The 13,972-nt window shown below is 37.0% G+C and overlaps 3 protein-coding genes across 5 annotated transcripts; 1 reads left to right on the forward strand and 2 right to left on the reverse strand.

Annotated features, from left to right (window-relative positions):
• Positions 1-4,594: 4,594 nt before the first annotated feature.
• LOC103839516 (heterogeneous nuclear ribonucleoprotein 1) lies at positions 4,595-7,350 on the reverse strand. Of its 3 annotated transcripts, XR_004451782.1 has the most exons (6): positions 6,906-7,347; positions 6,754-6,834; positions 6,439-6,664; positions 5,248-6,292; positions 4,925-5,153; positions 4,595-4,642 (listed from the first exon to the last, which is right to left on the reverse strand). XR_004451782.1 is itself a non-coding variant. In XM_009116017.3 (5 exons), exons 3-5 carry the CDS (start codon positions 6,661-6,663, stop codon positions 5,140-5,142), a joined length of 1,284 nt encoding a protein of 427 aa, XP_009114265.1. In that variant the 5' UTR covers position 6,664; positions 6,754-6,826; positions 6,906-7,350; the 3' UTR covers positions 4,859-5,139. The 3 variants fall into 3 exon arrangements, 2 of the variants coding, with proteins under 2 accessions (XP_009114265.1, XP_009114263.1); XM_009116017.3 differs by lacking the exon at positions 4,595-4,642 and having other exon boundaries at positions 4,859-5,153; positions 6,754-6,826; positions 6,906-7,350; XM_009116015.3 differs by lacking the exon at positions 4,595-4,642 and having other exon boundaries at positions 4,859-5,153.
• Positions 7,351-9,022: 1,672 nt separating this feature from the next.
• LOC103839515 lies at positions 9,023-11,209 on the reverse strand. The gene is made up of 2 exons (XM_009116014.3): positions 9,648-11,209; positions 9,023-9,565 (listed from the first exon to the last, which is right to left on the reverse strand). Exons 1-2 carry the CDS (start codon positions 9,838-9,840, stop codon positions 9,279-9,281), a joined length of 480 nt encoding a protein of 159 aa, XP_009114262.1. The 5' UTR covers positions 9,841-11,209; the 3' UTR covers positions 9,023-9,278.
• Positions 11,210-12,861: 1,652 nt separating this feature from the next.
• LOC103839512 (nuclear transcription factor Y subunit B-2) lies at positions 12,862-13,961 on the forward strand. Its single transcript, XM_018654779.2, has 2 exons — positions 12,862-13,066; positions 13,156-13,961. Exon 2 carries the CDS (start codon positions 13,157-13,159, stop codon positions 13,709-13,711), a length of 555 nt encoding a protein of 184 aa, XP_018510295.1. The 5' UTR covers positions 12,862-13,066; position 13,156; the 3' UTR covers positions 13,712-13,961.
• Positions 13,962-13,972: the final 11 nt, after the last annotated feature.

Consider the following 13,972-nt stretch of genomic DNA (forward strand, 5'->3'; position numbering starts at 1 on the left):
ATTAGTCCTTTGCTAACCAGAGATCTAGCAGAAATAATACTCCGCCAGCCGTATGACGGAGAATATGAACGAATCGGTTCCAAGGGTGAAGCATTCCTAAAATACCGACCTTTGAAAACTCGAGAAAATAAGGTGTATGGCTTCTCTATTAAACGCCATAACTGTTTACCAAGCATCGCTGTGTTGAAATCAGTGATATCTTTAAACCCCAGACCTCCATCCTCTTTGTCTACACATACCTTGTCCCATGATTTCCAGTGTATGCCTCTTGTACTTCCCCCTGGACTCCACCAAAATTGTGATACCGCGCTTGTCAGTTTTTTCACCGTTGCTTTAGGCAATCGATAGCAGGACATCGTATGATTTGGTAATGCCGTAATCACTGTTTTAATGATCACTTCCTTTCCACCTTTTGTGAAAAACTTGAAAGTCCACCCATTGACTCTATTATTTAAACGATCTTGTATAAAGTTGAAAACTTGAATCTTTGATCCCCCCATATTTTCTGGTAAACCAAGGTATGATCCCATTCCTCCAAGATTCTGAATACCCAAAATATCCCTTAATTCTTGTCTGACAGATTCTTCAATCCTATATCCAAATTGAATGGATGACTTATCAAAATTAATTAGCTGCCCTGAAACTGCCTCATATTCTTTTAAAATCCGAAGAATAGTTTGACACTCTTCCTTTTGAGCTTTACAAAAAAAAAGACTATCATCCGCAAAAAAACAAATGAGAAATCGATGGGCAAGCTCTAGCCACCTTCATTCCCGAAATTTGTTGCCCTCTCTCTCTGCCTTTTTTATATTTGCAATTAAAGCCTCAGTGCAAAGAATAAATAAGTAAGGCGATAAAGGATCTCCTTGACGTAAACCCCTATGTGGAACAATGAGGCCACGTGGTTGACCATTTATAAGAACCCGATATTGAACCGATGAAATACATTCCATCATCAATTTAATCCAATGAAGATCAAAACCCATTTTCTGCAATAAAGCCTTAATAAAATCCCATTCGACTCTATCATATGCTTTGCTCATATCCGTTTTTATTGCCATATACTTTCCTTGACATGCTTTATTGGTCCGCAATCCGTGAAACATTTCCTGGGCAATAAGAATATTATCAGAAATCACTCTTCCTGCCACAAATGCCGATTGAGTTTCAGATATGAGTAAGGGAAGATAGATTTTCAATCGCTGACACAAAACCTTGGAAATGATTTTATATCCGACATTACAGAGACTGATTGGCCGCAGTTCTGTCATCCTTGTAGGTCTCTCCGTTTTTGGTATCATACAGATATTAATAATATTTAATCGTGCATCCATTACCCCCGAAACCAAAAAATTATTCACCATCTCGACCAAATCATTCTTAATAATATGCCAGGAGTGTTGAAAAAATAGTGCTGTCATGCCGTCCGGTCCGGGCGCTTTTTCTGGGTGCATCATAAACAAAGCCTCCTTAACCTCCTCCTCCGTCGCCATCCTTAATAGACGTTGATTCATCTGAGGAGTGATACCCGGTGTAATCTCTGTCAGGAAACTATCGAATTCCGATGGAGAGGTGGTACTAAATAAATCTTCAAAATAGTCTACTGCCACCTTTTCCACACCATTATCCTCTGTAATCCAATTCCCATTAGCATCATGTAGTCCTACAATTCTATTACGGACCCTCCTTTGCTTAGTCAAAGCATGATAAAATTTTGTGTTAAGATCACCAGAAGAATACCACATGTTCCTACTTTTTTGGTGCCAATAATCTTCTTCATCCTTGTATGCGTCTTGTAATTTCCTAGACACCTCCAAAATATCCTCTTGAGATCTGTTATTATCCATTTGTACCTCTTCAAGTGCCTGTTGTAGCTCATTTATTTTTTCTTTTCCGTAAGGTGGATTATTTTTCCGCCATTTAGAAATTTCATGACGACAATTACTAATTTTTCCTACGATACTCTCTGCTCCCCCTCCTGATCTTCCTTCGCTATGGTCTAGCCAACCCATTGTTATTGATTCCAGGAGACCCGCTTGTCCAATCCACCTCTTATCGAACCGAAATTGTCCTTTCCTTCTGGGAACTTTATCTTCTAAATAAGCCACCACTGGCCGATGATCAGAAGCCACCATCCCAAGATACTCTGTAAAGGAACATGGAAATAGAGTATGCCACTCTTCATTTGCTAGAGCACGGTCCAATCGACATCTAACCATCACTGCCCCTTTCCCTTTTCCTCTTCTCCCTTGCCAGGACCATTTATTTCCTTTAGCCGGAAATTCTAGTAAACCACTATTCCTTATCATATTATTGAAAGGGATAAAAGAATCCGCACTCCTTATAGACCCTCCATCTTTTTCATGATTTCCAGTAATCTCATTGAGATCGCCAATAATAAACCAGGGTTCAGACCTCGCCAGTCCATATCTAGTTAACCGTTCCCACACGTGTTCCCGCATTTTTTGAACCGGGTCCCCATATACAAAGGTAAGGTAAACCGTTTTACCCAGTGCCTCCGCTTCTACATCAATCATTCGGTTGCTAGAATATAATACCTTTACCTGATACTCATTATTATAGAAAAGCGCTAATCCCCCACTTCTCCCCACTGGGTCTATTGTGACCAAATTATCATATCCAAAGTGAGCTTGCCATTTTTGGACAAACTCTGGCTCTTGTTTTGTCTCTGCTAAAAACAAAAAATCCGGCTTATGTTTATGCCTTATCTCGCTCAAATAGCTTAAAGTCCATTTACTTCCCATTCCTCGACAATTCCAACTCAATACCCGCATTTAAAAAATTTGTTCTTTTTGTGCTCCGGAGAGACGAGTTTATGGGTGTAATGATACCCTATATCCACATTCCAAATATTTTCCTTTATTTGTGATCCAAACCATTCCATAACAATCCAAAGTGATACCACTAATATGGTCCAATTGTTATCACTTATCCTCCATAAGAATGTAAAACCGGTTTCATAAGCAAAAGGAGATCTGCAATCTCGTGAACCGCAAGATCCAACTATTATATACCCAAGAAAATCAATTCCATCATCACAGTTAATATCTACAGCAAAACAGTTTATTGCACCAAAATACCAATTTTTTACACTTGAAATACCTATTCGTTTTGAGGATATTAACGGCCTACTTGCATTGACAAATCGATACAACTCACTAGGCCCAAAAAAGAAACGTCTATACATATTCCGAATTGCGTATACGTTCCATGCAAACCAAACCCGGGGTTGACAATATAAAAAAACCAGCCACCTCCTTATTGAGATCACCAACGGTTTCCACACCTTTCCACATCTAGAACCATTAATATTCATTGCCTTACTCTGCAAGTAACCACAAATCCATAACCCTCTTAATTTAATCTGAGCTAAAGTTTGCCATCGAAAAAATTCAATCGATATCAATTTACGCCAAGCCAAGATCAGCCCTTCCATTCCATCTTTCCACCATATAAAATTATAACTATATAAACCATAATGACAAAGATAAGACCATACTTTCATAATAACCACTAGGTACTCAATTCTAATAGCCCACCATATCTCCCACCACCACACTTGTTGAATAACAAGGCCTAGCGGCCTTAGTTTGTATCTACTCCATGTCGCTTCTCCCCTTAAGCTCAAACCCTGTAGTGCAAAAGCCAGTAGACCTTTGTCCCGATGAATCACCATGAATTTCCATTGTAATCTCAATCTCCGGACCATAATTATTGCAACTCTATCCCATTCTTCCTTTGGGAGAGATTGCGACCTGAAACAAAAATAGATACAAGTAGGATAGCACTGCAAAAATGTTCGAGCCCGCCACCAAATCCATTGTTCCCGATCATTTTCCAGTCCAACTTTGCAAAGTATCCTTGTCCTAGACCTAGGTAACCCGTAGACCAGAACAAAAGCAAACCAAACATATGACTCAACTGTGATAATTATCTCAAATAGACCTGAGTACCAATAACTGTAAACCTCAGTATTATTCCAATGATCAAACAAGCGTGAAAACACAACCGACAACCAAAGACAACACCAACAGCCCGACTCTATAAAACCCATAATACCAGATAACAAATAGATGCTCCAAGAGCTTATTTGGAAAACTAAAAGCTTAAAACCATAACTGAAAACCCCGTTACTTAAACCCAATACGAGAGACATTTGATTCATAAATTATGGATTTTTCATTCCAGTCTTCGGGTTTGAAGTGCCCTTAATCTCCTGGTGCTTGCTGTGATCTTCATGACACGTCATAATAAAGTGATACAAACTGAATATTATTAGAAAAGATATTTAATCTGTTCTCATAATTTTATTTATTTATTTATGATACATTCATGTTAATACATGAAAAAATATACGATTGTGAAAAACCCTATTCATGTATGTAATTTTTTATATGCAAATAAAATTTATAAGAACATCATTACTTATATAATTAAATCATAAAAATTGATTTAATATGTAAATTAAAAAAAATTGATTCCACAAATATGTTTGATAGTTTAAGCAAGAAAATTAAATTTATATTCTTAGGTCCTATTTATATTGACTTATATAAGATTTACAAACAAAAAAGGGAGAAAGACAAGAATATAATACACTTCATTGTTTCTTTGTCTCTTTATGGGGGTGATTGGTAGTTGCTGTAGATGCTGTGCACAGCTCTATTTATTTCTACAGCACCAAATTCAGAGCAATCAAGCTTTAAATTTTTTTTTGAAACCACAGCTCTTAAAATAACCTACAGCTGTACAAGTGCTCTGCAGAGCCAAATATCCAAAGCAATTTTTTAGTGCTTCAATAAAATTCTACAGCAATAAAATCTAAAGCCACAGCAAAAAATCTACAGATTTTTTTCTACAGCAAAATATTTAAAGCTACAGCTATTACCAATCGCACCCATATATATAACTCGGTTTACATTTTTAATTTTCTTTAAGATAAAAGAAAACAAACCCCAAATTAGGAAAAGGGTGAAAATAAAAACTAAAACAAGAATCAAAATAGTAAAAAGTAAAGTAAAGCTTCTTTGAACAAATAAGTTTTCCTCTTCTAAAAACTCTCATTCCGCCAAATAGCCATTCTTGCAAATCTCCATATAATAGACTTCTCACACTTCTCTAAGCTGCAATACCTGCAACAACACCATTTTTCATATGATTTCATTAGAACTTCCCCCAAAAACACAAGTGTTCAAATTCTGACATTAAAAAAAGGCATATTCATACCTCCGTTTGGTTGCGTGTTGATGTATCCAGCTGGTCCTTTAGACATGAAGTCAAATGCTCCCATTCCCAATCTTTCCTCCGCCTTTGCAGGCAGCGAAAGCCAGGCCGAGTCGCTGTACAGAGAGTCTGTCTCCAAGCTGCTTGAGCCGCTGCTGTAACCACCAACATGTACCCCTCTCATTGCATCTAAACCTAACCCTCCTCCCTCACTGCGATAGCCACTACGTGCACGTGCAGCTCCTCCCCAGTTGTCCCCAATGCTGCCTAGTGAAGACATTCCAGAGTTTCCGTTAAAGCTGCTCCTAGATATCTGAGAGTTTGACATGTAACCTCCTAGACCACCACCATTTCCCCATAAGTTGTTCCTTACACTAGCTCCTCCTCCAGACTCAATCTGGCTACCGTACCTGCCTTGACTCGCAGCATATCCTGGGCTAAAGGGCCGTCCAAAGCCTGCATTGGAACCAGACCCATAGTTCTGAGTCTGGCCTGGCTCAAAATTCAGCTCGATTCCAAATCCATGTCCAAACGGTGAGAATCCTCCCCTGTTACCACCTACTCCTGGACTGTACCTAACTTCAGGTTGTACTCCATAACTTGAGATAGGACTCTGGCTGAATCCTTGGGTGTACTCGTTCATCAGCAATGCGCTGATTCTACTACTGCCAAAGCTATTTACATTCATCTGGTTCCGGATTGGATTCAGAGCCATTTCTTTAGGAACAGCCAGTTTGACCTCCACCATCTTCCCATTGAGTTCGTGGAACGTCCTCTGCAAAACTCTGTCTACAGCCTCCTCTGAGTCAAAAGAGACGAACCCAAAGCCTCTAGGTCGCTGAGTTCTGTGGTCATACATCACCACAACGTCAGTGATCGTCCCAAACTGAGCAAAATACATCTTGAACTCAGCTTCAGTGACGGATGAAGCGAGGCCTCCAACAAAGATCTTTTTGCTGGTTGCTGGGCCAGGTGATCCCTGGAGGCTACTGTTGCTTCTGTTCAATACTACGTGGTCGTCTCTTGGAACTGCCTTCTTGGCCTCAACCTGTGATCACGGACAAAACATAAGTAACAATTTATAGTCTAAAACAAGAATATGAATAATAAAAAGAGTAGCTTTGCAGCAACCTCTAATTTATAGCAACTAATAATCATTTTGAAGGAGATTGATATTGAAGCAATGACACATACAATTTTACCATCAATGACGTGTCTGATCAACACGACTCTCTCAGCGACATTAGGATCAGCGAAGACAAGGAAACCGAAGCCACGAGCACGACCAGTGGCTCGATCCTTCATGATAACAGCCTCCAAAACCTCGCCGAAGCTCTGAAAATACTCGCGAAGACGGTCTTCGCTGGTCTCCCAAGAGATCCCACCGATGAAGAGCTTACATGACGACTCCATCTCCATTCTACAAAACAAAACATAAAAGAAAAGGGTTTGTTCCTGAGTGTATATATACTTAACGTCTCGATCTGACTAAAACATCATCGAACATACCGTTATGTGTCGATGAATATGAACAGATGGGTCTTGATCGGATTCTGTGAACCGATCGATCGACCCACGATCCCTGGATTCCTGCAAAACAAAAAGGTGTAAGCTTTAAGAAAACCCATGAAAAGAGTTAAGAGAGAATCTATTTCGATTACCGAAGTTTTAAGCAAAAGGGAGAAAAAAAACAGAGAATGAAATCTAAAAGATTGGAGAGGATGGATGAAGCTTTTTATTAAGAGGGCGAGAGGAGAGGCCCTCTTGTTTTTTTTATTTTCGTCCAATAATTTAAAAAAAAAAGGATTTACTGTTTTTTATTTGGATGATAAAGAGTTTGTGCTGCAGAGGGAAACAGATAAAAAATGGGATTCGCTAAAAGGAAAGAGAAGCAGCTCTTTCTTTCTTACGTTTTTTGTTATTTTGTATGGGAAGAATGTTTGGCTCTCTTCTCTTCTAAAGAGACGATGGCTTTTTCGTCTTTTCACTCCTTCTCTCTCTGTAATAATAAGAGTATTTGAAAAAATCATAATTAATAACCCACGGTTTGTTGGTTTGTACTTACCAATGTCTGCCACCTTTTTACCCCTAAGTTAAAAAAATCTTGGTTTTCAAAATCTATCATCATGAATAAATAAAGAAAGACATGGGAGAACTCAGGATCATTATTATTAATAAATCATAAAATTATCAGTTAATTACGGGTTTATCCTGATTTCTTCCTACTAGTAGACTATTTCATCCAAAGTTATTTCTCCAATTTCTCTTAATTTCATTTTTTTTTTTAACGCTTATTTATTTGAAAGGCCAATTTAGTTTTTCTTTTGTTTTAGTAGAACACATCATCAGCATATGAAACAAATTTGGTTGGTCGAACCAAATGCAAGGCATGGTTCGTAACTTCGTTAATCAGCTAACTGTGAAAAAGATTCAGCATGTACTTTTATAGACAATTATTTTCTTGCAATATTTTGAGGTTAGCTTTGGAGAATCAAAGTGGGCAGGAACATGTGGGAATGGTTGCTTTCAGATATATTTAATTTGTAATGATATTAAACTAATTCATCACTAAGTGGAATATGTTTCAAGTACAGAAGGCAGTCCTTGTGCATCCAAATAATTACCAATTTTCATAAGTTTACTTTTTATTCATTAATTTAATCACTAATCTCCCGGCCCAATTATTTATTTGTTTATTTATCCCGCATCTCTTTTAGAAAATATCAACCGTTGATAAAAATGTTATATGTTTAAAAACATAATGTGGGATTTACAAGTTACAACACATTGGTCTATATCATCACCAAATGATAACATATTTGCCCGTCCAACATTTTATCCTGACTTTAATAATTCGTATTACCAACTATTTATCCAGTCAAGTCTACTGATTTCATTAAAGAAGAGAACCAGATGTATGGTGGTGACACATGGTATTGATTATTGAATCTCTTCCACTCACCATAATACTTATTAGAGGCTTGTAGCCCGTTAACTCTTTTTTTTTTTCATTTACGGCTTGTTCTATTCTATTTCATATTGGAAGATTAACTTACTAAACCGGGGGGTAAAATATGTCATGAACAGTCACATGCTCAATTTTAGAAAGTGAAGAGGATGAAATGTCCAAAAAAAAAAAGTGAAGAAGATGAACACTACAGTGGGCCCACCATTTTTATAAATATTTTTAATGAAAAGTCTCATTAATGTATGCATCCCAAAAAGGCTAACTGGGCCATATTATAAAAGCTCAAAACAATCTTTTTGGCCCAAATGTGTATACAAGCAAGCAGGCTGCAGATTCTCTCTCTCTTTCCTCTGCTCCCAGTTTCCCGCTCCAGAGGATGAGGAAGAAGACCCTAGAAAATTGAAATTCTTACTCACAGAATCGCAGATATGGTTTCTATTGTTCAATCGAAGCTATATCGGTTGAAAATAACGCATTTGTATTTAGTTTCAACTTGTATAAACATGGATTTTGATTTCTTACACATCAATTGTTCCCCTAAAACATTTGAGAAAGCATACACTTGACTGGAAAATTCATCCAATTGAATCTGTTTTCTTGGTGTTTGTTAAGTTCTCATCGAAGATGCATATGCAATGCATTACGAGGTCAATCATACAACATTTGAAGCTGAGGGTGAATGTTAGACCGCTTATGAGTCCAGACTTTTCTCAGCCTTTCCTTTCGTATCTTCATTGCTCCGTTAATCAAATTCTAGAGTTATCCGTTTTTTTGTTTGTTTGGGTCAGTGCTGTTACATTACATCTCACATATTCAAATGTGACCGCGCTGCTTGCTGTTTGTATCAAAATCCATGAGAACCTTTACATGTATGATGATCATCCAAGCATCGTTCTTAATTACATTGTAGGAACATGAAAAATAATGTAGAGAAGACTCGACTTGATTCTGTGACTGAAGCGCCAGCTAAATAAGTGAAGGACCATACCAAAATGCTTTTTACAGTGGATTTTCAAGAATTTTCATGTTTCTTCTGTTTTAAATCTTTTGACACCACGCGAGCTTGCTAACTGTGGCCCTGTAACCTGATCTTCCCTGAGGAGTAGACACGGAATCCGCTGGTAGAGGAAACAAGTTTGATGCGTTTGTGTGTATTGGTCGAATTGTGGTGGCATCTACAGAGCTCATGAGGCACATGCATTGGCTTGATGACACATGTGTTTTCCAGGTCTGGAATTGCGTGGAGTTGGGAAGGAAGATCGATTTCAAACTCTCCCAGATCATCAGTAACAGCCTTGATCCATTTGGATCTCCTTTTGCATCCAGTGTGACACTTGATGGCAACAGTAGCACCTGTATGTGAGGATCATCATCATGTGAGTCTTCAGATGAAAACAAAAAGCATAAGGACGCATGAATATAGGTAGAGACATACCTGGAATAGATATGGAGTGTGAAGTGTCGCAGAGAAGAGATCCGGTGATGATCACAGAGGAGAGTTTCTGTTCACCGTAGCCAGCCATCTCCACCATATCTGTTCTGCTCCATATCTTTCCTTCAGCTGCAAACGCTAGGTCGAACAAGAAAAAGAATAACAAGAAGCAACGTAGGATGAAGAAGCTTCTCATTGTTACTCAAAATGCTTTAACTTTTTGTTTAACTAATGGAAGAAGCATAAGCATGTATGTATGTGCATATATATAACAAGTTAAAGTAAAGAAGAGGGGATGTATTTAAGGGTGAGAGTCCCTTTTGCGTGGCTTAAGCCTTCAGGTCACCCAGCTCTGTACGGCAGTCTTTTAATCATATATATAGAAGACCCTAACTCATGCCTGGCCTTAGATGATGAAAGAGTCAATCTTCTAAATGAATCAAACCCTCGTTGATAGAGAAAGAGAGACGGCACTCTGAAGCAATTACTGAGTGGTTCAACTTCATTTTCATATTTTTCGTATAAAGTATTTTTTGTATTTGGTGCAACGTTTGTATGTAATGTGACGTTCCTCCTTTTCTGTATAAGTTAGGTAGTTTGTTTATTTTTCTTTTATATAAGCCACCAGTTTGGGATGGAGTGGGAACAAAAGAATCAAGCCTACCCCCAACAATACTCTCTCAAGTCTCACCCACATCTCAACATTCAACAAACACTCGAGAGCCTACTGATTTCGCTTTTGTGGGTTTGGTCGTCGCCATGTGGCGGCATATCTAGTCGTTGGAGTCAGCACTATTAAGTGCGTCTAGGGTGAATTCTTATAATAATATTTGTTTATAAAATGATTTTAACATTTTGTAACACTACGATCTTTATCGATTATAAAATGATAAATACAAGTATTGATCTCTTAAATATATCATCGTTGTTGAATAGTTAACGTATTACATCTCATTTTATTTATTTTTAAGACTTCATATGCAAAAAGAAAATTAAGTTTTGTGGCTGGCACAAATCACCAAAACCAAATATCCAACATCGATTGTATAATAACGAAAAGGGATTAGATTTTCTTTTCTCAATTTGTATACTATTGACTCTCCATTAGCGATTTCATTTTCTACCTCTATAGAATTGGGCTTTTATTCTCGTCTTTATTTCATTGATATGAGTTAAGTTTCTTTTTTTAACTTCTTTTATGAATTCAATAAATTACATAAGTGTCAATTTAAAAAAAATGGATATCTGTAAAAATTAGTTTCACTCCATATACATATATATCGAAGAATCAAAATTTTGAAAAAAAATCACTGACAAACTATATTAACAGGTTAGTGTTCAAATCTAATATATCAAGCTGTTATAGAATATAAGTGCATATTCAAAATATAAATGTTTGTCTAGTATATATTCACCAGATCGGTCTAAAAATCATCTAATTAAAACAACAAATTACTTATTTCACCAGTTCGGGTAATATCTGAATCTGAACGGGTAATATCCGAACCTGAATGGATATCCGAAGATAACCAAACATAAGTATAGTTAATCCATATTTCTAGTTTATTTCTCTCATTTTATTCAAAATATTTATATTAATGATTCTTATTGCTCAAAATTAGATAATTTACATATAATTATGAACAAAATCATTTGCTACAGACTTAAAATACATATCAAGTTCTTGTTTCTTGCATTAACAAAAGTTGCATCTAAATTTTGAAAACAAGAACTAAATTAGTGTCTTTCTATTTTTAAAGTTTTATCTCCAAACCTATTAATAGTTTAATCTTTTAAAAATTAAAAAAAAATTAAGTTAAAATATATTTTAAATACAAAAACTTAAACAATGAATAATTTATTTATTTTTTCTTCAAAATTTAAATATTCGAACCCGGCCCAAAATATCTTAAACCGAACATAAAATATTTGACCCCAACTTGAAGTGTAGAAATACCCGAACGGGTTCTATACTTTTATACTGAAATATCTGATACAAACTCAAACGTGTATCCGAACGCATACCCCTATGATATATGATCATTTGTATCTTGCTTGAACAAAAAAAATTAAACCATTGATCACAAATTTTTTAATGTGGGATTTTTACCATTTTTAATAATTTATAGTCGTTTTAAAAATTAGAAATATAATATATATGAAAAAATATATTTGTTTTTTATTATATGCTTAATGTGATTGTTTAGTTTCTTTTAATAGTATAAAATTAAATAAAAAAAAAGAGAGATTAGATTTTTTATCAAATATGTATTATTTATAATCATTAATTATCATATATATGTTAACCATATTAGGTAATTTCGTAATTTTTATTTAATGAAACAAAAAATATTCTTTTGTACAATATTAATTAATTTGATAGTTAGTCTAATAAAAAACATAGTATATGTTTATATGGACCAACTTATTTTTATAACAATTCTAAGAATCATTATCGTGATGACATGTGGCTACGAAAACATATTGTAATGCTCCATGATTAATATATAAGGGATTTGAGAAGTATTAAAAAAATACTTTAAAAACAGTACTTAAATGTTTCAAATTTTAATACTAAAAAGCAGTAACAAAAAAACTAAGAAAATAAAAAGTGTGGGCGAAAAGTACGTTAGCTGATTACAGATTCATTTTCTTGCCTACCCTTTAAATTCGACAACTGAATATCTTGGCCCATTAGATTTCCAGGTGGGATAACCAGTAATTATGCATTAGGACTTAGGAGACTAATACAGCTGGAGCTTGGTGATTATAGTTCGTTAATCACGCGCTTAGAAAAGCAAACAATGGTGGGCTCAACGCCTCAACGGAGCAGATCAAGACCATTAAATGTGGGAAACTCAGACCCTTTCTCCTACAGCTGTCTGATCTGATTGGTCGATGCAGTTGGATTGCAATGAACCCCACCACACCCACATCCAACCCCTATTCATTCACAAAATTAAATAATAAAAATTTAAGACATTAAAAGAAGAAAGGTAAAATTGACCGATAGGTCGTTGAGTGGCAGTTACCCACTGTCTCCCTAACGCCTTCCTCTCCCTCTCCGTGTCTTCCACGCTCCTGTTCGACCCATTATCTGTGTTCACCACTCTCCTCTTCTGCGCGTGAGTATTATCTTTAACAGACAAAAGGTGGGCCGGGTCCAGTAACGGTCCACAACACGTGGCAGAGCCTTAAAGGGCTATTTATCTCTCATTCCAATCCGACGGTTGAGCACGTATCCAACTGTCAGAACCTTATCAGTAAACGGACGGTCGAAAACGAACTCACGTGTCAAGTGAACAGAAGACGTGCTTCCTCGCTTTATAAAACGCTCCGACGACTCATTCACCACTCTGTACCATCTCAGCCGACACTTGGAACTTGTCTCTAAAACCCTAGTCTTCTCGCTTCCGTCTCAAGTCAAGTCAACCACCACTGAGTCTTGCATCAATGGAGCTATGATGGTTTCTATCTGTATTTGAATAAAGTTTTGATTTTTAATTTTCAGAATGGGAGATTCCGACAGAGATTCCGGCGGAGGACAAACCGGAAACAACCAAAACGGACAGTCTTCCTTGTCTCCGCGAGAGCAAGACAGGTTCCTCCCGATCGCTAACGTGAGCCGGATCATGAAGAAAGCTTTGCCAGCGAACGCCAAGATCTCAAAGGACGCTAAAGAGACGATGCAGGAGTGCGTCTCCGAGTTTATAAGCTTCGTCACCGGAGAGGCGTCGGATAAGTGTCAGAAGGAGAAGAGGAAGACGATCAACGGAGACGATTTGCTCTGGGCTATGACCACTCTAGGGTTTGAGGATTATGTTGAACCACTTAAAGTTTACTTGCAGAGGTTTAGGGAGATCGAAGGGGAGAGGACTGGACTTGGGAGGCCGCAGACAGGTGGTGAAGCCGGAGAGCATCAGAGAGACGGCGATGGCGGTGGAGGATACTACGGTGGTGGGATGGGGATGGGGTATCAACAGCATCATCAGTTTCTTCAACAGCAGAACCATATGTATGGGTCTACAGGCGGTGGTGGTGGCGGCCATAGTGGAGGAAGAAGTTAAAAAGATTTGGTGAAGTGGATCTTTGTATATAGAGATACATATATATATATATATATATATATATATATATATATACTCATCAAAGTATTTTAAGTATCATCATGTTGGTTTATGTAAAAATATGATTTTGGGGCTTGTGTAAAGAGGATCAAGTGTGTTTGAGAACAAATAGGATCATCTGCTCCGTTTGATATTTGTATTTAACTATTGGATTTGAATAGCATTGAATGCAAATGTTTTCGAGGAAGAAGATTCAAATGC

The sequence above is a fragment of the Brassica rapa genome, chromosome A09 (assembly GCF_000309985.2).
Source record: "Brassica rapa cultivar Chiifu-401-42 chromosome A09, CAAS_Brap_v3.01, whole genome shotgun sequence".
Taxonomy (NCBI): domain Eukaryota; kingdom Viridiplantae; phylum Streptophyta; class Magnoliopsida; order Brassicales; family Brassicaceae; genus Brassica; species Brassica rapa.